The sequence below is a fragment of the Vanellus vanellus genome, assembly GCF_965231255.1.
Source record: "Vanellus vanellus genome assembly, chromosome: 5".
NCBI lineage: Eukaryota > Metazoa > Chordata > Aves > Charadriiformes > Charadriidae > Vanellus > Vanellus vanellus.
In genome coordinates, this window is record NC_138910.1 from 54,841,480 (window position 1) to 54,863,638 (window position 22,159).

At 37.7% G+C, this 22,159-nt stretch overlaps 1 protein-coding gene across 1 annotated transcript; it reads left to right on the forward strand.

Moving 5' to 3' along the window:
- The first annotated feature begins 1,890 nt into the window (after positions 1-1,890).
- RGS18 (regulator of G protein signaling 18) lies at positions 1,891-11,940 on the forward strand. Its single transcript, XM_082483874.1, has 5 exons — positions 1,891-2,197; positions 2,874-2,975; positions 6,605-6,666; positions 7,726-7,892; positions 10,357-11,940. The coding sequence occupies exons 1-5, from the start codon at positions 2,079-2,081 to the stop codon at positions 10,609-10,611; spliced, it is 705 nt and encodes a 234-aa protein (XP_082340000.1). The 5' UTR covers positions 1,891-2,078; the 3' UTR covers positions 10,612-11,940.
- The last annotated feature ends 10,219 nt before the right edge of the window (positions 11,941-22,159 follow it).

Genomic DNA, 22,159 nt, shown 5'->3' on the forward strand with positions numbered 1-22,159 from the left:
ACTGTAACGCTGTCAGAGAAGGCCACCAAATTTGTCGGGCATGATTTGCCTTTAGTGAAGCCATGCTGGCTGTTAACAATCACCTCCTTATTTTCCATGTGCCTTAGCATAGTTTTCAGGAGGATCAGCTCCATGATCTTGCCAGGCACAGAGGTGAGACTAACTGGCTATTTCCATCTGAAAATTACATGGTATAGCAGCAAGTCCGCTATAATTAACTTCTGAGGGACGTTTCATGCTACAAATCTTTCTTAAAATAGCTTATATGAACTACTGAGGCTACAATTAACAACATTTTTCAGAAAATGAAATCACTGGGTAATAAAATTATGGCAGATGAACACCAACAGTATTATATACACATTATAGGTGAAAAAAAAAAGCTCACCTGACTACCACTGTTGCAGAAAAATGAAATAAAATTATGCATTCTATATTTATTTACTTATTGTTAAAAGGCAGAATACATTATTAAAGACAGCTGGGGTTAAAGCCAGTTTAAAATAAGCAGGATGTGATATATAAGCCTACTCTGAAACTGAAAATGCGATTTAAAACCATAACCCTGCTTCTTAAAGGCCCTTGGGTCATAAAAGGCAGTTTTGCACTGAATATTTCCCATTCAGTCTGATTTTAAAATTTGGGTCACACATGTGACACGCGTAATATGTGTAAGTTTTCTTTCTTTTTTTTCCTCTTTTAAAAAAATATCACAATAGATAACATCTTTTTTGTTGTCTTTCAGGAATGTGGAGTCCCAGCAGTTCGGTGTTTTTTTTTAGTTCTTTTGAATATTAGTACGTTCTGTTCTCCTCAGCTCTGCAAGCCACAGAAAAAAAGGCTGTGGTGGGACTCTCACCAGAACTTACCCATGTTGCAGTAATTGCGCAGAACTGGACAAAATTGTGGGAAGGTGATGAAGTCGTGTCTTCTCCCCAAGGCTCAGTGTCTTAACTGAATAATTAAAACAAGGCATTGTCATTAAAAAAAGGAGGACTGTTTAATTCATAATCAATTAACTACTGCATAATTTTAATCTTTTCCAGCCCCTCATTTAGCTAACACCGAAGAGTTTTTTTTTGGTAGATGTATTGTTCGTATGACATCTCCGACACAAATTCTACTTAAGAATGAGAAACTTAGTTGACATCAAGCTTGTATGTGAAGAGGTAATTTGTGCTGATCAGCCTGAGGAAGTAATACATTTTTACATTATGCAAACTGAAATGAGAAAGTTTGGGTTATTTACTGTCAAAATAATAATAAAAAAATCACAAATTTTCATGCTGAACTAAAGACTTTTTATCCTGGCTGGGCAATTGTAAATTAAAATGAAGCCACAGAAAAGATAAATGAAGAGCTTTAAGTGGACAAACCTGAATTTAGAAATAGGTGCTCATCATTTCTGAAATATGGTACATAACCTAAAATCTCCACTTACAAAGTATCTGATTAACCACAGTTTCATCTGACTCTGGCAGGACACTGAGAACCCCCGAGTTTCTAGTTAACATACTGTAGATAAAACTGATGATGTGTCCACCATAGGGCACCTGAGCCTGTAGAGGGCAGTTTAAGGTCAGTTAGAAGTTTTTCTAAGAGCTTAAGACAATGTTGCGTGTTATTTTATGCAGAATTATTCTCATTAGAATTAATTTTAGGGAAACTATATACACTTCTCGCAGGTGTTTGGGGGAAAATGATGGCAACATCCTAAGTCTAGTAAAATACCAAGTTCCACAAGCAGAAACTCAGGAGTTGCTCTCTGCTGCTAGCTGTGTTTGTCTGGATGATCAACGGCCATTTTGCAAAGTTGCAATCTCACTTCCCTAAATGACGACTGTAAAACCAGAACTCTACTTAAAGTCCCGCGTACATGCAGCTGCGGTGGCAGTGAAGGTGGAGAACCTCCTTCTTCCCACTACCTGCTCTGGAAACTGCTCAATGGCCAATTAGGGGCAACCCAACCTGATACAGCATGTGAGAACCCTCCTGAGCACATCAGTTATGCCAGATGCAACTGCTGTAAGGAAGTAAAGGAAACATTTTCTGAAACTGGGAAGCTTTTTTGGAGGAAGATGGAGAACCCACTTCTTTTATTCCCCCAACTAAACATTTCTGCTTCAAAGGATAAATCCTATTACAAAGTCATGAAACCGACAATTAAAGAAGAGCCACACAAAGCAAGCAAGCCTGGGTAAGTTTTAAGGTCATGCTGACATTCTGAGTGTTCTGTTTACATAGAGGAATCTTCTAACGTAGCTTGTGGGTATGAATTTAGAGCACAGATTGTTTCATTTTTGACTGATATATATGAAAACTCATGAACTGTAAGCCTAGGAATTGTATATATAAAATATTAATTCATCATGGAAATATTTTTTAAGAACAAAAACCATAACAAATAATAAACTAAGAAAATAGAAAAGGGAGGTTTCAAGACATTCTGAGAAATGCTTCTTTAAAGCCCTAATATGTTCCGGGAAAGTTTCTTTTTACCAATTTCAAATGACAGGAAGCAATACTTCCTTTTTCTTTGTGAAACATTAAAAGTGGAAGATGCTGAGCCGACTGTTTATGTTCTGTAATGTGAAATTTCACCCCCTCATCTTTAAAATAAATGATACTGAGAATGAAAATATTTCCATTTCTCTTTGCTAATTCTTTGTATGTAAATTTGTGCTAAGCTATAAAGAAAAAAAGTCATGAATAGAAATAATATATGTAGGAGAAGTAACATCAATTTTACTATAAATGAACATAGGGGGATCTATCATACTGAAGCAGAGATGCTAGTCAAAGGAAATGTTTGAGGAAAAAAAGCCCCAACTTTCAACAAGGTTGCTTGAAAAGCTACCATAATTCTGTTGTAGAGCTAAGCAGAAGAGAAACAGGCTGAGCCTTCTCCTGCAGAAATCTGAATTCCATGAAGGTGATCATCTGGGTAAACCCGGAAACTTGACAAAAACAGCAAGGTAAGCATTATAAAAAAGGCTGAGTTGATGGGGATTCCTTTCAGGAAGTGCCTGTGTGACTCAGAACTTTTCCTGCAGTTGTGTGTGTGCATTCAGACCTGGCAGAGAATAATGCTTTCAAGATGTATTTAATATAGAAATTAGCAATCTAACTCAAGCATACAAACACTATAGAATTATCTGGTATGCAACAAGGTAACTCGCCACTAGTGTTTTCACACCACTAAGTGTAGATTGGTCCCTATATGCTTGCAGATACATTTAAACCTTTACTCATGCCAACAGCATTTTTATTAGTCCACTGACTATATTGAGCAAGCATCAACTCAGAAATGTAGCTGGCAAATTACTGCTTACGGGGAAATCATACAGGTTCTTGGAAAGCAGGTTTTCCAAAGAATTCTGTGATGTACAAATGACAGATACATGCAAATACTGACTGCATAGTTCTTCAGTAATTGCAGTAATTGAACACTCTCGTCTCCAAAATTCAGATACTGAATACTGTTGTAATACTGTCCTGTTAGACTTTTTCTCATCAAGATGCAGGGTGAAATCTTGGTTTTGTTGATTTCAACAAAAGCTTAGTTCCTGACTTCAGTGAGGTCCCAAGATCTCGCTGATATATTAAGAACTGCATTTGTAGGTCTTGACTGGAAAGAAAGAATGTGTAAAGTACTGCAACTCCATGGCCTAGAAAATTTGCTGCCCCTTTCTTTCCATCACAGGTGGCTTCAGAACACTTCAGTGCTCCCCGTGCTCTTTTGTCTTGTTAAACTTGATGAACCTTGTTTAAGCAGTTACTATCTTTGGTAACAAGATGCCTGCTTTGATCAGAGCTGCTTCTACAACACCTTACTAGTTGTTAACCCACAGTATAAATTGCATAAAGGCCCAAAGTCCGTTTCTAGAACCCATGAAAAAGTGGCCGAGAAATGGATATTGAAACATTCGCACCTATGTATCTGGATAATTAGGCAATGTTTGTTGCTTATATGTCCAAATATCATGCCAGTCCAAATATCATGCCCATCCAAATGACAGGACGATGTACTCGTGCTCTGGAAGACTTTCCACTCCACACTCATGGCAGGACGTTCAGTACTTTTTCTTTTTTTTTGTTTTTCTTGTTTTGCTGCTGGTAGTAGCCTTAATTCAGCGGTTTTAGAGTTCATTCAGAAATACAAGACATTGCAATGATGAACAAAAAGGTAAAACAGTGCTGAGAACACCCTTTTTCCATGTCTCTGTTCCAGGCATGTAAAACTATGCTAAGATTGCATCTAAAAAGAGAAAGCGCAGCCTCCATGCCACCTGTATGTGGACAGTATTGGGTGGCTGATCACCCTTGGGTATTTCACGCGAAGTACACAGCCATAGTGCATTCTTATCACCTGTGAAAAGGCACTTTCAGAGGCAGATAAAATAGCCATAAATAATTCTCTGAAGAATTTCCCTCTTCCACCAGACCATCACTTTCTCGTTCAGCCAACTACCTTTTACCATGTTACTCTCAGCCAGGTGCTTGACTAACAGGGATTCCGCTGTTCTTATTGTATAGAAGAGAAACTGGTAGATTTTTGCTGATCTTTCTCTCTATATAGATTATATAGATAGATACATAGATTATTTTCGGTGAAAGAGAAAATGGAACAAAAAAGAAAAAACCAAATACCCTTTTTCAAATAATAAAGTGAGATAATAGTTTGGTATTAAGTGATTTACTTAGTTTTTACAGTTTCCATTCTTCACAGAGCTACTAACTAATGTAAGTAGAAACAGAATTTAATCAAACAATGCAGATGGACAGTGTGGTGGTAGTGGAAAGGCCTATGACCAGTTAACTAGTTTCTTCTCACCTTTAGAAAGTGGCAAAGCTGAACAAATCTTGGTTTCTGTATATTATTGCGGCTACTCATTGCTGCATCCAGATCTTGGGGATCTGTGAGTCTACTGGGTTGATGCAGTTTCTGAAGGAAAATCAGAAATTTACACTAGGAGTTTCCAAACCCAGAAAAGAACCTCTTCGGTATTCTGTGCAATTGTGGACTGCATATGTTGTCTGAAGTCATCAGGGTTTATCTTTCTCTATGACCAAATTAATTTCTGTAGCTATAGGAACGCACTGTTCCCAGACTTAGAAGCCCACACAGTTCAGAGAACTGCACTTTTTGTACTTCTCATAACTAAAAAACTCTGTAAGGGACTGAGGTGTCATTTTCCCTGACTCCAGAACCCCACTTTGCTGGCCTGTGTTCATTTCTTGAATTTCAGTTCTCCAGCATTTGTACCTTGCAAGAACCGTTTGTCTCTCCCTAGTGAAAAATTTCATTCCTATAAGCAATGGCTTCAGCTAGGAGACATGTGACACCTATTGAAAAGAAAAAGATCTTCCTTTTAGTTTTGTGCAAAACCAAGATCATTACTGGCTTAAATTCCTTCCCAAAGTGATTGGAATTTCCTTTCATCTAAACCTCATGTACCTACAGATTTTGCCAAGGGAGCCCAAACTATGTGAATCAGGCAACAGAACGGCAAGCCTCCACAAGGAAAGTGGAATCATATTCAAGAAGTGTCAAGTCCATAAGAACTTGTTTTAACCAGCTATACCCTGGACAAGTTGCTTGTTGATACTTTCAGCGTACTGTGCTTTGCCCTTGAATGAAAATGGTTCTGAATATTAATACTCATAAAGCACCTGATAAAAATTGACTTCACCTTCAGGCTTGGTACTTAAGTCCTAGTCCTAGCACGATACAGTTCAGCTCTGGGCTTACTCCAGTTCTGGTCTACTAAAAATCAAAGTACTGTCCAGGTGTGTGTTCAGGGTTAATCTATACAAAACCAAAAAAGGGTTTCTCCAAAATTGTATTTGCCTGAAGGAAGTAGGGTGTTCTTTTTTCCTTTCTGCATTGTTCTCTGGGGCAGAATATTTGAAATCAAAGTAAAATACGTGCAACTTGACATATTTGGTGAAGAATATGTGGAGTTCTATAAATGGAGCAGAGTGTCTCAGAATAACATGACATTTGAAATATGTTTGTGGTAAACAAACCAGGCTACATGTGCTATTCCCCTGTAAGACTATCACATAAACCATATTGCTGCATCTTTGTCTTCAGGCTATAGAATTTCCCGTGTTTCATTAAAAACACACTGTGGTAACACAGCCTCAGACTGAGTGCGCTCAAAACCACATCTCTGCAAGAGTATTTTTTAAGTTTAAATAGGTGACTGACCTGGTTCCCTTCTGAGTTTTACCATATTGCATGATCTCAGTTCCCTTAAAGATTAGTAGTGCAACACAAACCCCGAAGAGAAAAATCTCTGATCTGATGTTTTTTTAAACAGTGGAAAAAACTACAACTCTGCAGGAAAAATGTCAGAAAAAAATTAAACCAAGTGTTTCTGAAGTCCCTGAGAGAATGAGATCCTTTAGTAATGTGATTTAATCAAAGGCTTTGCAAAACAGTCCTAGCAATAAAGATATCAGATAACATATGTTACAACAGCCGTTATAACATGTAATGTTGTGTATGTTGTATACGTTACAACAACATATCTTACAGTGGCTTGATAAATACACCATAGGCACAATTCTTCAAAACCACTTTCTGTTTCTTAAGCAGCGTGTCTCCTGAAGAAGCAGTGAAATGGGGAGAATCTTTTGACAAACTGCTTTCTGAGAAAGGTTAGTATTTTTTTCCTCTCTGTGCAAACTGTTAGGATGGAAAATTGATGAAAAATGATGGAAAATTATAAAATCCAGTTGTGCACTTAAACAGACCTGGCAGTTACCTAAATTAGGTATGATGGCTCATTTATTGCAGCGTGTGTTTCTGCTCTCCTCATGTGCTTAGGCTATAGATGCTGTCAACTACTGAAGATAGTTGAAAATAACTTTTAAGTTTTGTATTTTATTGAACAAAGTAGTATAACAGAAAGCAAAGAGTTTCTTCAATAAACAGTAGAATTTCATTTGATTATTGCTCAGATATTCCTGACTGCAAGACCAAACCTTAACAATGAAAACATGTTTTATGTACTTAGGAAGAGACTTTGTCAATTCTGATAGAGTTTGTTTCTAAAACAGTGATAGGATCAAGGCAGGCCATCATTTGAAAGGGCTGTTGCTTACGTAATTATCAAATGCACATATGTCCCTCCTTCCATTTTGGAGGACACACGTATAATCCAGCTACAGTGCTGGACACTATGTGCTTTTCAAATCCATTCCTTGAACAGTTGACATCAATACGATTGCATTTCTTCCACAGATTAAGCATACTTGGGAAAGAAAATATCTTCAGCGTAGTAACAACAGCATAAAGCAAATTATAAAGATGCTAAAGCTATTAATTTTCAATTGTTACCAGAGAACAGTCTACTTATGAGCAAAGATTCAAATAGTGTTTCAGCCAACCTAAATCGATATTCAGCTGGAATAAAGTCTGTCACTTCCACATACGTCCACATGTTTTGGTTGCTTCTATTTCTGAATTCACAAGATCTTGGTAGTGGATTTTTACAGATGTTGAGAATCCTGTAATGGGAGTTACAGCACTCCGGATCATAATGAAAGAACTGCGTTTATTTAAAAACCTTTATGTATTTTAAAATACTTATCTACAATGTGATGTAATTCAAGGGGAGCACAACCTATTTTATTACCTTGCACAGACTGTGTAAAAAGAGTAACTGTCTGATAAGGATGTATTTTTTAAATGAAATTCAACGTTCCCTTCTATAGCTGGACTGGATGCCTTTACGAAGTTTCTGAAAACTGAGTTCAGCGAGGAGAACATAGAGTTCTGGATAGCTTGCGAGGATTACAAGAAAAGCAAAACTGCACATGAACTTTTGCCAAAAGCTAAGACCATTTATGAAACATTCATACAGAAAGATGCTCCAAAAGAGGTACAGTAAAATAGTTCTTCATTGTACACAGTATTTGACACAACTGCATCTGATGAAATCTGCTTGTAAGAAGTGCATGCCCAGAAGCAGGGGCAACAGTTAATCATGTAGTCACTGACGTAAAAAGGCTGTATCTTAAATGTCAAAGCTCTGGAAGGAAATCTGGAAGCAACTGCGTAGATTATTCTCACTGTCCTCCATATACCTTTCAATAACCCCTCCATTTTATCTTCTTAGTGTAGAGAATGAGTTTAAACATTTTATCGCAGGAATCAGAGATTTTTAGTGGTCTGTAAAGCAAGGATATATATGTACATATGCAGGGTATATTTAAGAAAAAAAATGTGATGTTAAATGTTAAAGCTGCAATGAGACATACCACCTAGCATTTGTGAAAAAGTATTATCTGTCTTTATTTAAAGCTACCTCCAGAACAACATATTCTCCCTTTCTCTTAAGGCAGTAATTATCTATGAAATGATTACATAACTGAGATGCAGAAGCTTTTAAGTAAGCCAAAAGACTAACAGAGACTAGAAGAAACTATTAAAATAAACATATCCTTTAAAATAATAATTATGTTTTAAGCATGAACTTTTCTTGATTGACCCACCCCCCTCCTTCCATCCCCCAGCTCTAATTTTCTATTCTTGGTATGTTACTGTCAGCACATAAACAAAAATATATTGATATGTCAATCCTCACAAACACTAAGGCCTTTTTATATTACTATAATAGTGCAAAAAGATTTCATATTTACAATTTCTTCATGCTACTGAAGTGTTATAAAGGATTCATGAATGAGCAAAAGGAATATTTTTTGCCTGCTCTAGGAAGGAGATGAACAGGTTGAGCGATGACAAACTCACTGAAATCACAATCAGTCTCTTCAATAGGTCTTTTGGACTTACAATTTCCTGTAATTCTATCAGGTTCGAGCAGATCAAATATGTCACTTGCCAATGATTCTTTTCCCCTGTATTCATTTTATGTGTTAGAATAGCAAAAGTTAAACACTAACTGCTACTTCCCTGCAATGAGGGTGAAAAAGGTGTAATTCTCATTTTAAGAGAAGGATTACAAAATGGTGCAATTTCCACCTGTAATTCCCATAGATTATATTTAAGATTTAGATCTGCCTTTCCTACGAAATGTCCACTTTCAAAGACCTATATCACTTTTTATTTCTTTCCCTGCTGCATGTCTTTGGGGTGGACTTTACATAAAAAGCAACCCCCTAAGCTGTTTAAGGTAGAACCTGTCATTGCCAATTGATCAATCTATGAACAGTTATGGTAGGGCATCAAGCATTGATACTGTCAACGCTTATGAGATTGACATAAGCAAAAAGATGATCTGGAGGAAAGCTAGGGAGGGGACAGGGTGTGGAAGTTGTACTTTGACTAACTCTAACGTAACAATATCTTCATCTGTCATACTTTTGATTTTATGCACGTAGTGTGGGTACTGTTGTTCACCTTAAGCAGTTGGCTTTGGTGAGACTTCCTTCCTTGAGTTCAACTGAGCAGCTGAGACCAGCCAACAGCATCTCATTTCAGACCACGCAGCTCTGGAACTTGCAGCTTCTGTCTGGCTAACTTCTTGTCCAGCAGAGCTTTTTTACGTACAACTTTTTGAGTGTACAGTTCAATAGGATCCTAAAATCTTAGGTTTGATGAGTGGGCCATTATATCATCATTAATTTCTCTTCGGTTCTTAGATCTAAACTATTTACTTTAACTAGCTTTATGGAAATAACGGGTGTATCTCAGTGACAGAAAATAACCCCATATTATAGATGTCACTTTATGGGTGGGTCAACAATTTTTTAATATATATTCTGTCTTATTTTTCAAAATAGCATGCTTAAATCAGTGTCTGACACTTTAATAAAATTCTCATACTGGCTAAATCTTCCCAGGATGAATGCAACGGTACTTGGAACAAACGATCATTTTGATATGCTTTTCCCATCTAAAGCCTTAAGAAACCCATTGAAATAAGTTTAATATTTTAATTATTAGAGTTTTCTCATCTCCCTACTACCAAAACTCTACACAGAAACCAGAAATTTTAGATATTCACTAATATATTCTAACGAGACAAAGTTCTACATGAATCCTAAACGAGACTGGAGGGAGTTCTGTATTAGTCTGGTGTTGCAAAGCCTGACAGCTGCAACTACCACTATTAGAAAGTTACTTTTAGTCAAATGTCAAACTTTATCTTCTATTTTACCATCTTTCAATTGTACCAATGACACATCTGTTAAGTCTTTCTGACAGCCATTACTGAACATGAACATACTAACTAATTCTGTGGTATTAATATCCCGTTGTATCAGGGATTCAAGGTCCTCTTATCAGAAAAGACCTATCAGAAAAAGTACAGTATCATTGCTATGGATAATAACACGGGAAATGCATGAATGTACATTAAAGAAATACTTTTCCTCATTCTCCAGGTAAATTTGGACTTTCAAACCAAAGAAATCACAAGTCAGAATATTGAACAGCCCATCATCACCACCTTTGATGCTGCACAAAACACAGTCTACAGGCTGATGGAGCAAGACAGCTACCCACGCTTCCTAAGATCTGATCCTTATTTAAATTTGGTTAAGGGGAGAAATCCCAGTCGTCCTGCCCTTAGGAGACGATCAAGATCTTTTACTGTCAATGATTTCCAGGGTGTACGACCAGACTTTACTGTTTGGTAACAGGGAAACTCAACCTTTATAAATTCTAGCTACTGCAGCAACTCGCATGTGTCTTAACATACAAATCCTTAGCAGGTGTAAATGAGTGGAAAGCAAAGTTACATGCACTTATACCAGGTCAGAGTTCTGTAGCCACTGATTAATCTCATTTATTCTAGAGAAGTAGGCAACATATTGGCAAGACGAATCGTGTAAAGTTTTCATACAGTATTTTTTTTAAACTCAAGCAAGAGCTGTAATCATATTTGGAGGAAAAATCTGAGTTTCCTGCATAAAAACGTCATATAAAATGCTATTTGATAATATCCAGCATGTATCCTGGGCCTGTATTATTCAGTACGGAGTTTCATCACAGTTAGAATTTATATACCTGGCCTTTGCACATATTTATGTTTCTGCAATATTTCCTACACTAAGCGCAGAGTATTTTTGGTATTTTCTCATACCACAAAACACATGGGAACATTGTTAGGTATAATGCAAAGTTGCATAGATTTTAACTACAGCCACTGCATAATTAAAATGTAGCTATTGCAAATTTTAAGAGGAATATAAGAATACCTATTTAATTTTCAGGGGTACATTTTGTACTGATTTCTTATTACATGTGCTGTTCTTTGTATTTAACTTATGCTGTATAGATTAGCTTTGCCAGCAAATCCTTGTATTCATTTTTTTTGCAACCAAATGAGCAGCAACAAAAGGCTAAGAATGCTATTTTAACACAATTTGTGTCATTATATATCAAGTCATGTGTGTGTATATATATATAAAATATTTTTTCTTTTATTTGTAAATATCCTTGGTATACCAACTTTGTTACTAGACTTTTCTGCTTTTTATTTTGAAAAGAATCTGAAAATTAACAACTCTTGGACTCAGGTAGAATAACCTTCTGTTCTACCAGTCATTAATATACTCTCTGTGGTTATAGAGGAGGAATGAGAAATCTCCCCTTTCATTTCTTTACCAGTGAAGTCATGCATATCCTTTTCATAGTTAGTATACACAGTTATCCTGTCCTCTTGTTTCAGATTTGACATAACATACCTTGAAGCATAGGGCAATTCTTAAAATCTTAAACATTGGTTCAATTTAGGAAGTGACTGCAGGATTTAGTCGTAACCATGACTTGTATATTCAGTCACTTTGCATGGAATTTAAGCTTTCTCCCTTTTCTTCCCCTTTCAGTAAGTGGTCAAAATGAAAAGGTACAGTTCCTGAGGATGGGACTTTATGTTCATTACTAATTCAGGGTATATACAAACTACTTGACCTGAGAATTTCCTTGTCTGATTTCCTAACTTTCAATAAATCTGAAGTGATCTACTTAAAAGGTTGTCAGGATTCACTTTATCACTAGTACATCAATAAGTAAAACATGAAGGCTTCATTTCACTTAAAATTCAATACTAGCTGTAATCATTGCTATTTTAAGCAAAAATGGTACTGTAAAGGAAGCACAGAGGCCAGAACTCACCGTGGAACGCTGCTGAGCTGCACTGACCTGGGAGCCACCTCCAAGCTCTTGGGTTTACCTGGGGAATAGACAGGAAACACATTTGTAACTATGAGGCAGGTATGATCCTCACTAGTTTATTCCACCACCTTTTCCTGAACCCAAAACTCTAGGCACATATTCTAAGTGTAGAAGCAGTCAGAACCTGCGCAGAATTGTTCAGGAATAAATCAAATGTTTTTAATAGGGCTGATATTGCATTTCAGTTTTATCCATATAAAATGCAGCTTTGGAGCTTGTCAGCCTCTTTTTTTTTTTTTTTTAAGAAATGTTTACACTCCTATTGTCATTGTCACAGGTGTCACATGAATGAGTGAATGCAGTGAAAGGCAACTTTCTAACGCACTTTCATCACTGAAGTCAACATATTTTTCTGGATAGATTATTTACCCTTGCTCTTTGACTGTCTCTCCCTTAAACATGAATCATTTCTGCCAGAAACAATCCTGTTTCTGATTAGGGAATCTCTAATATCACCAACAATGTCTGGATGCCAGAGTTCTCAGATATTTAAAATATGCATGTTCCTATGCTTTGCATTACTAACTCTGTTAGAGAAAGAGAGCAGATTCAAGAACAGACCCTCTTGAGCATTAACAGTGGGTCTGTTGCAACACCGGCATAAGACCTACACATTTGCAGCTAGATTCTCCTCTAGTGTGATTATTTTCCTTCATACCAGCTGAGAATGCACACCTTTACTCTTGCCATGGGTGAAATAAGTGAAAAAAAAAAGTGTATATTTAATACCATTCCAAAATCCAAACAAATGACAAATATAGTACCTTGAGTAAAACTTTTTCTTCTTAACAAAAAAAAGAGCTGTTAGTCAAAAGTGTCTGCAATGATAAATACAACTCAGCAGGCGCCCTTTGTTTCATTTCACAGACACATGGAAACTTTTGCTTATCTCCAGGGAGGCCTTCCTCAAAACCATCAGTCTGTGGTACTGACAGTGCTTGTCCCTCTTATGAGTTTTATAATGAAAACAAACAAATAAGATATTCCCGGTAGCTATTTATGCATGTATGTTTTTCAAAGATAATTATAAACCGTAGCTGAATTTACAGCAGACTAATGCCATGGGAACTACTGTAAGAAGAAAGTCAAGATAAATTCAGAGAAAGGAAGGCGAAGAGCACAAAGATAAAGTAAAATGACATAATTATCTGGCAAAGGTTTTTTTTCTAGAAGAGGCTCCTCTTAGTGAGAGAAAATGAGTGCTCGACCATTTAGTGCTCTACTGTAATTCTGGAAGATGAACTAAGCATAGATTTAGTCCAAGTCTGTGATGCTGTTCCAGGATTGAGTTAGACAGGACTGATCAGACAAAGAGATAGCCCTGCACAGATGAGACGTATTTATAGCATGAACCTTAGAGTAGCGCCAGAGAACATAGTCGGGCTTCTCCAGTTTTAGCAGAATCAATGCTGTAGTTATGTCAATCCTCTTGTTTACCTGACCTAGTGCAAATAATACCTATGCAAAGCCTATCGGGCAAGTATTTTTATTGGGGATTATTTTATGGAGCAGCCTTTTTGATTTGTATGTGCCATCCAGCATGCCGTAAGAGCTCTCAAAATATTCCTCTTACCAACGCAATAATTTACCCTACATAAACACTTCATTTTACTCCTTGTATACTTGAAGTCTCCAGACCCAAGTGAGAGAGAAATAATCTGTCGACTCGTATAGCACAAAGGTTTGCCTCCTGTTTCAATACTTAGGTCTAATTAGATGCTTTAAATTAGCTGAATCATTATCTGCTGTTCTTGTTTAACTTGAGGGAGATGGAAATACACATATATACATATCTTCTTCAGCTTTTGGGACATGTTATTGTGCAAAAGATAACCCGATTAATTTTTGAACTGACAAGAAACAAGAGGAATGAAATCTAAGATAAAGAATCTCAAAGAAAAAGACAGATTTCTATCTTCTACTAAAGTAGATCGGTAATATGGCTCTTACATGCCTTTGCACATGCTACAGCTTGTAAGTGACTCACAAAAGGCAGATAATTTTTCTCTCCTTTTTGTCCCCAGCTGCTCAGCCTGCCTTAATTAACTCCTGCTTTGAATGCAGTTCCCTCTCCTTTCCACACATACTGTCAAAAGACCTCAACCAAAAAAAATATTCCTCTCTTCAGTGATTCATATGCTCATAAATTTATGCCTTGCTCAGATGGCTGTCCTAGATCCTGCTCTGTTTTTTGCATTTTAGTCAAATGCCTCAATCAAATGCCCTTTCAGCTCCTGTGTGGCTTCGTGCCAAAGATAAAAATAGATTTCCTCTGTCCACATCCCGCTTGCTTCCATTCCTATTTTTTTCTTGCTAATCTCTTGTCATCTTCCTTTTTTTGTACTCTGATCATTTAGGGCTGGTCTCATAAAAACTCCCTCTGGTTTTACACCAAAGCTTTTCTCTCTCCATTCCTACATGGCATTTATTTGTTTAACCTCCTCATAAGTCTCCTTACAAGAGATTATCTAGACACCAAGATTTACAATCTAGCCTCTATCTTTGCCTTCTCTGTGAAACGCAACTAAAACTAACTAGCATGAAATATAATCCTATAGAAGTCAATTTAGAATTTTCAAACAGGACAGAAGATTAAGATGAAGTCTGACATAAGAACAACCCTGAAATTTTCTTCATGATGCAATTTGCTTACACTTTAGAAACTCTTATTTCTTCACAACTTTCCAGGCTCATTTTAAATTTCTGCAGTTAACACCACTCCAGTTTTTCCTTAAGGAAGAGAAGGTTTCTAAGGATTAAATCCTCATGTGGAATATCCCCCTGTGGGGTACTCAGTAGGAGCTTTCCTACATCGTACACATGCTTTGCCCTTGCTACTTGGGTGTGGGCACACCAGAGAAGACAGAAGTACACTTCCTATAGTCTTGTACAAAAAGATGCAACCAAGAATATCGATATATTGGTTTTCCCTTTCATTCAGTACGCAGCACTGCATGGCTCAGGACGGACCACCCGCAAGTCACTACTCAAGACAACTGATATGGGGAATTATGGTTCAAGAGCTTTCTGGGGCATAATTAGGGTCGGGGCAATCCCAAGCACAAATACAGGCTCGGCGGGGAATGGCTGGAGAGCAGCCCTGAGGAGAAGGACCTGGATGTGCTGGTTGACGAGAAGCTCAACATGAGCCAGCAATGTGCGATCGCAGCCCAGAAGGCCAATCGTATCCTGGCTGCATCAGAAGTGTGGCCAGCAGGTCAAAGGAGGTGATTCTGGCCCTCTACTCCACTCTCGTGAGACCCCACCTGGAGTACTGCATCCAGCTCTGGAGTCCCCAACATAAGAAGGATGCGGACCTGCTGGAGCGTGTCCAGAGGAGGGCCATGAGGATGATCCGAGGGCTGGAGCACCTCTCCTATGAGGGGAAGCTGAAAGAGTTGGGGCTGTTCAGCCTGCAGAAGAGAAGGCTCTGGGGAGATCTTATTGCGGCCTTCCAGTACCTAAAGAGGGTCTACAGGAGAGCTGGGGAAGGACTTTTTAGTAGGTCATGTAGTGATAGGACGAGGGGGAACTGCTTTAAACTGGAAGAGGGCAGGTTCAGATTGAACATTAGGAAGAAGTTTTTCACTTTGAGGGTGGTAAGACACTGGAACAGGTTGCCCAGAGAGGTTGTTGAGGCCCCATCCCTGGAGGTGTTCAAGGCCAGGCTGGACGTGGCCTTGGGCAACCTGGTCTTGTGGGAGGTGTCCCTGCCTAAGGCAGGGGGGTTGGAACTCTATGATCTTCAAGGTCCTTTCCAACCTAAACCATTCTATGATTCTATGACAATGCTTACCTTTCATATATTCTTGTGCTGGTGTAATTTATACCTGTCTCCAAGCTCAAGATCACAACATGGTCCTATAAGTCTGCACTATATAAGCGTCTTGTGCAAATAGGAAGTTTTATGAAGTCTGATGCTATGTAAGTAACGATATATTCATCCAGGACATGAGCTGTGCCAAACACTCTGCTAGTTAGCACTAAATGAGACTCTTCAAGGTTGCACATTTTCTTGTGAATTGTTTCCTAATTCTCTTCTGATGTAGGTTTGTGTTGGTACAATACTTGCAAATCCTCTACATGAGAAGCCCAGAATGCTGTAAAACATTTTGACAAATCATTCTTGAAATCAAAACATTTTACCTGAAGGGCATACTTTGCTTGGGTGGAAAATAACAGCTCATTTTCTTATGCAAAACAACTCTGTGGCATACAGAAGACACACAGAGTTAATTATATGGGAAAAAAATATTTTTGTGAGTTGAGCATGCTGTGCATTGCTATTGGAAGGTAGGCATTTACATAGTGCTGTGATTAAAATGTATTTGCATCCCATATGACAGGCGTTTCCAAGTTACTAGGACACCAGCAGTGCTCAGATCATCTCAGCTTCTCCCGACATAAGAAATGCAGTCAAGTCTCCGTTTGCTTGAACTGCTTGGACCAGCAGAACATTAATGTTTTTCTGCTGAGGTTACACAGTGCAAAACAACACTATCCAAGCAAACCCAGGTATGGGGTGGATTTAACAGAGGGCAAATGCTGAAGGGCAGTAACATATTGAACCTGATCCTGGGGAAACACCAGCACACCAAAACAGCTGTTGGAGAGTGTGACCTTTTCTCACATTGCACCGAGGTGAGTACGAGGCAACCCTTTTAGGAACATGTGTAAATGAAAGTGATTTCTTAGATTAGCACACCAGTAGTTTGAACATGAAGAGCTGTTTCACACTGTCTACTGAGATCAGTATCTAGATGAGATGTGGGTCAGAGGAACAAAAAATGACATGCCTTATTCCCTGAAACAGCCAATGGCTTTTCATAAAGGAAGATAACTAAATGAAACTAATGCCTAAAGATAGCTGAAAAGATGACTATCAATAAAAAGTCAGGCAGTAAGCCTAAAAGTTCAGAAGATTTAGATATTCAATAAATCAGTAGTCCTTAACAAGTAATATTGGCAAAGGAGGAAACATTCAATCAATAGATCCACAGTCCCATTCCTACAGTTCTCGCTCTCCTATGGCCTGGCAAAGGCAGGGGGCTCACAGCAAAAATCCAGAGCACAGTAAGCAGAGTTACAGAAAAGTTAAGCCAGAGGCCTCACTGACAAAAGGTTTTAAAATACACTGAAATTAGCTGAGCAGAGAAGGGCCTGAGGTACTCTCCAAGTCCAGTCTAGGTTCTTAGTGAACTGAAGCTGCAGACATCAGCAGTGTCAGCCGGATCCAGATTTCCAAAAAGTTTAGAAATAATGCTATGTGCCATGTCTCGTAGATATTCATATTTCTTTTTGTTTGCTTGATACTGTTTATTATGAATAGCTAATACGTTTGCACAAGCAGCTGATGCATTTGTTTTAATAATAAGATCACTTTTTCTCCTTAGGAAATATCAGTAAAATTTTAGAGTGAGTTTCCAGAAACTATTAAGTTCCAAACAGAGGAAGTACATGACAATACTACCATATACTTCTTATGGGAAGAGGTGACTGTGCTAAACTATGGTTAGTGTACATCTGATATTTGTACTGGGATAATAATAATAACAACCCTATTACCTGCTGTGTACCTGAAATACAATCAGTGTACATAGCTAAAGCAGTCACTGAACAGCACATTACACAATGGTGAAAATCCCTCATAGTTTCTTTGTGGTTTGGTGAATTGTGATCGGTACCCGGTAAAACGCAAGCAGCAATTGGATTGCATCCATCTAGTTACTCTGTGTGCTAGTCAAGAATACTCGTGGCTTTTAGCATCCCTCTGGGGCTGATAAGACTGACTTAAAAATATCTATCAGCACTGAAAATCTTCGAGAGATAGTCATGTCTCTATCATTCAGATATCAAGCAATTAGATAGAACTTTTAAAAAATGCATCTGTTGCACTGTTGGAAACCACTTTTTTATAAAAAAATGTGTATCATCAGATGATTATTAAAAGAAAATAGGCACAGATGCTGCAACCCTTCTGCTCATAGTTTCCCAGGAGTTAATGGGACTATTATATAACAAGAATTGTATTATCTTTACCTCTTCAAAAACATAAAACTAGTCAATTCATAATCACAGTTCCTAAGGTGGGTGAATAGTACAATCACTGTGATTAGACACAGGGTAAGCATCGAGAAACGAATGGAGTCATCCAAGAATGATGTGCTGCTTATTTTGGTTCCATCTCTGTCCTCATAACTACACTGACTTTCCTGGTGTTATACTAAGAAACCTGGAGGGAATTGCATCAGGCTTTTATCTAGAATTTTGTTACTTGGCCGAAATTCAGCACCTATTTTGAACTCCTCCTAAATCCTGGCCACTTCTCTGGAAGACCTTAGGGTACACAAAAGTAAAGTCCCTTCAGAAAAATACCAAGACATAGGAATGCATGTAAAAGCCTGTACTGCGTTGCAGAACCTCCAGTTTCCTACCTGAGAAAGGCAGACCAGCAACCACAAACCAAAACGCTAGGAAAAAAAAAAAAGGTGATATTTCAACAGAAATTGACAAACTGAAAGAGACAGTCTCCTTGTTAGAAAATCCAAGTTGTAGCTATTTACAGTCTGCCAGGCCAGAAACTCTACAAATTAATATTGTTTGGATTTTGTAGTATTTTTATCCTTTTTTACCAAAGCTCAAACTTGGGACTGAGTCAGTCACAAAGGATTTAACATAAATGCAGATGCTGCAGGTTTTCTTTCCACCTGTAAGATGCTGAAGTTAGTCTTACTAGTGCAATGCACGGAAGGCTTCTGGTCCTGTCTGGCACAGCGTTACAGTCCACAGTACATAGTCTGTGGAAATAAGAGAAAATAACTGATTAAGAGAAATAAGAAGCACTGCAGAGAATCAGGATGATAACTCTTATTTTTCTCCTTCTATCATGACTTTCAGAAGTAAGTGGATGCAAAGGTAAGAAACTGCAGAAAGGATTCATATTTTCCTGCCAGGAATCATTTTTAGTATTATGTAGGACTGAAGGGGGTATCTCAGTTCATCATTTCTAGTTTCCTATTATCAAAGGCGACAATTTAAAATAATCTCTTTTATAAATATATGAAGCTCTGTCTTTGAAGTACAGAGGAGTAGAGAGGACAAAAATCCTGCTGGGAGACTGTTAAAAACAACAATTTTTCCAAAGCCTCCTTTTGATTTCCAGCCTAAATTTATTCACGGGCCGTTTATATCCATTTGTTCTTCTGCCAATACAATCCTTAAGATAAAATAATTAATTTTTCTCTCTGGGTTACCCCTCTGTATTCAGAGAGCAATCATAGCTCCTCTTTGCTTTTATTTTACAGCCAAACTGAAGTCTTTTTTTTTTCCTCCTGCAAGACACTTTCATTCTCCTGATCATCCCAGTGACCCACCTCTATATCTGTTCCCATCTGATTTCAACCTTCTGGAGCACTGTCAACCAGATTTACTATTTTTTGTTCCATGTGACGTTTATCAAATAGTTTGTCCTGGAACAACTTCTACAGATCCACAAAAGGTGAGGATGCGGAATAACTCCCTAACATTGCTAAGGTCAAAATGTGGCGTGTGGTGCTTGGGTTTTGCTTTCTTGCCTTAGAAGATGGACATGGCTAAAATAAGCAAGACCGTGTCCTCAGTCAGGCAGAGGCAGGTTTGTGTGTGACTATAGCATATAGGAGAATCAAATGGGACATAAACTCTTGAGGCTGCTCTACCTGGTATAAAATATTTCAACTCAGAAGACAAAAATCCCTTATTCTGCAGGTTGGGACAGCTGGATCCCTGTTCCTGAACCACTGGAAGTTTGTTTATATCAAGTGGAGACATTGCAAACTGGGAAGCTGGGTAGGGTGAGCAAAAGATTAGGCAGCAGGACAAGATTCGGAAGGAGGGAAGATGCCAATCAGTAAGCCTGTTTGTTCAGGGAGGGCGAGGGACAGCAAGGAACACACAGAGAAAGAAAAGAGCTTCGGAGGAAAGAATAATTATCAAGAGCAAAGACAAAATTATATGAAAATGTCTCTTAGAAGATGGCACACAGAATGAAATATCAATAAGGGCAGAAAAAAATCACTGCATTGAAAATATCAAATTCTGCATGAACCCGCTATTTGTAATGTGCAAGCGATGGCCACCCCAACGCTCTTTGGTCCCATTGTGATAAGTCTTGCATGAATAAACGAAAGATACGATAGCTCAAGGGCCTTAGACCTTCAAGATATATAAGGTGATGCATAAACTTTGCAGATACAGTATAAGAATAAATAATTATAGTGAAGAATTTTCTAGTTATGTGCACTGAACCCATTTTCCTTTTTTCTTTTCCCCAGGCAGTAAGCCAAATGGTCAATGAGAAAAATCACAAGATGATTTCCTTCTCTGTTAAGATGTTTTCTTTCTCTGTAAAGATGTTGTTCAGAACACAAATACATCCTGAGAGATATTTGCATATAAATTGTTTTTAATTAAAATTACTTTTGTTAGATTAAGTTAGAATGGCCACTGTTAAAAAAATAAGCCATGCTTCTGAAAGAAATAATTTTAAAGGAAGCGTTAAAACAAGTTTGTTAATTTGCATTGCACTGTTTGGTTATTCACATGCTAATTGTATTGTTCCTGCTGTCACATTACCTTCAGCTTGAAGATCAGTCAGAAAAAGAAATTCTACCCTACCTGTGACAGTCAGACAGTGGAACAAAAAATGCCAGTGAAGTGAGTTGTTGTTTATGGCTATTTTAATCATAGGACATTCATGGGATGGGATGATCAACTTTTGACTAATCTGGACAGCTTTGATTTTCCTTTAAAGTGGACATGATTATTTTGATTCCTTGTTGTCAATTCTGCTTGCCATTCCCATTCAAGCAAATCCCATGAGGTCAGTGAGATAATTCTCTGCGTGATAAGTAAATATTAAAACAAATAATATTACCCATAAGGAAGAGAAGCAGAAGTAGGTTCATGCTGTCTGTTTTAACCTGGTCTTCCATTTTGCTTTTTTGTTTGACAAGAAAGGTAGTAAATATTTACTGAACAGCCTGAAAATTTGTTTTATATTTGATAAAAGTTTATTACAGTTACTAAAACAAATTCTCTGCTGATTAATTCCATCAGCACATGATGTCTCACAAAGTACTACATAATATTTATGTACAAAACCTTTAGTTTTCATTTGTGTTTTGAATACAGACTGACTATGCACTCCAGTTTCCCTCATATATGTGTGCATATATATGTATAAATATGCGTATTTTTGTTCTTTTTCTTTAAATATAATTTTGTGCAGCCTTTATACAAGTAAACTGACAGCTATAAAAAAAGCTTGCTTATTAAAGGTGTCAATGCCAAAATCTAACGTAATAATTATAGCTATAGCTACATGATATGGTGATACTATCATATAAACTCTTTATAATTTTACAATTGGAAAACACCATTACTGCTGATGCTGAGAAATGGCTGTGGAATACGTCTTAAACTAACCTGTATGCTACAGAGCAGGGTTTTGACAGTTGAGCCCTCAGAGTTCCCTTAGGAATATCAAATACTTTTTACAGCATTCTAGGATGGGTTTGTTTGTTGGTTTTTTGGGTTTTTTTTTGTAAACGAAGAAAGCCTGTTATATTTTATACAGAACAAAGTGTTTGGTCCATTTATCAGACTCCAGAGCCTTTTAGCTCCTAAAATACCTATTTTTTTAAGTTAGCATATACGCTGGCAAAAAATAAATAGTCAGCATAAAGGTCTTTCCGTAGGTGACTTCAGACACCAGTTGGTCAGACAGAAAAAAGCGTAGTGAACCTCACTTCAAAAGTTACTTTAAAATGCTCTCCTGATGGATGAGCATCTCGCCAGCCTTGAGAATACATGCTGTCATAACGCTAGCCTAGAGGAAAGAGCAGCACAGCACATGCAGGAAGGTGCTGTGTTTTGGCAGAGACTTTTCCACCTTGCTTTCCAGTCACCCAAATTTCCCACTCCTTACTATTGTGAACACTGTCGTGTCAGTGCTTTGCTGAGCCAAGG

What these genes read in the sequence shown, in the direction of transcription:
- RGS18 (XM_082483874.1), top strand. Translation starts at nt 2,079, where the DNA reads ATGGAGAACCCACTTCTTTTATTCCCCCAACTAAACATTTCTGCTTCA. An exon ending in AACTTGACAAAAACAGCAAG is followed by an intron (nt 2,976 to 6,604) that starts GTAAGCATTATA and finishes TTTCTTAAGCAG; the next exon opens with CGTGTCTCCTGAAGAAGCAG. An exon ending in AGAAAGATGCTCCAAAAGAG is followed by an intron (nt 7,893 to 10,356) that starts GTACAGTAAAAT and finishes CTCATTCTCCAG; the next exon opens with GTAAATTTGGACTTTCAAAC.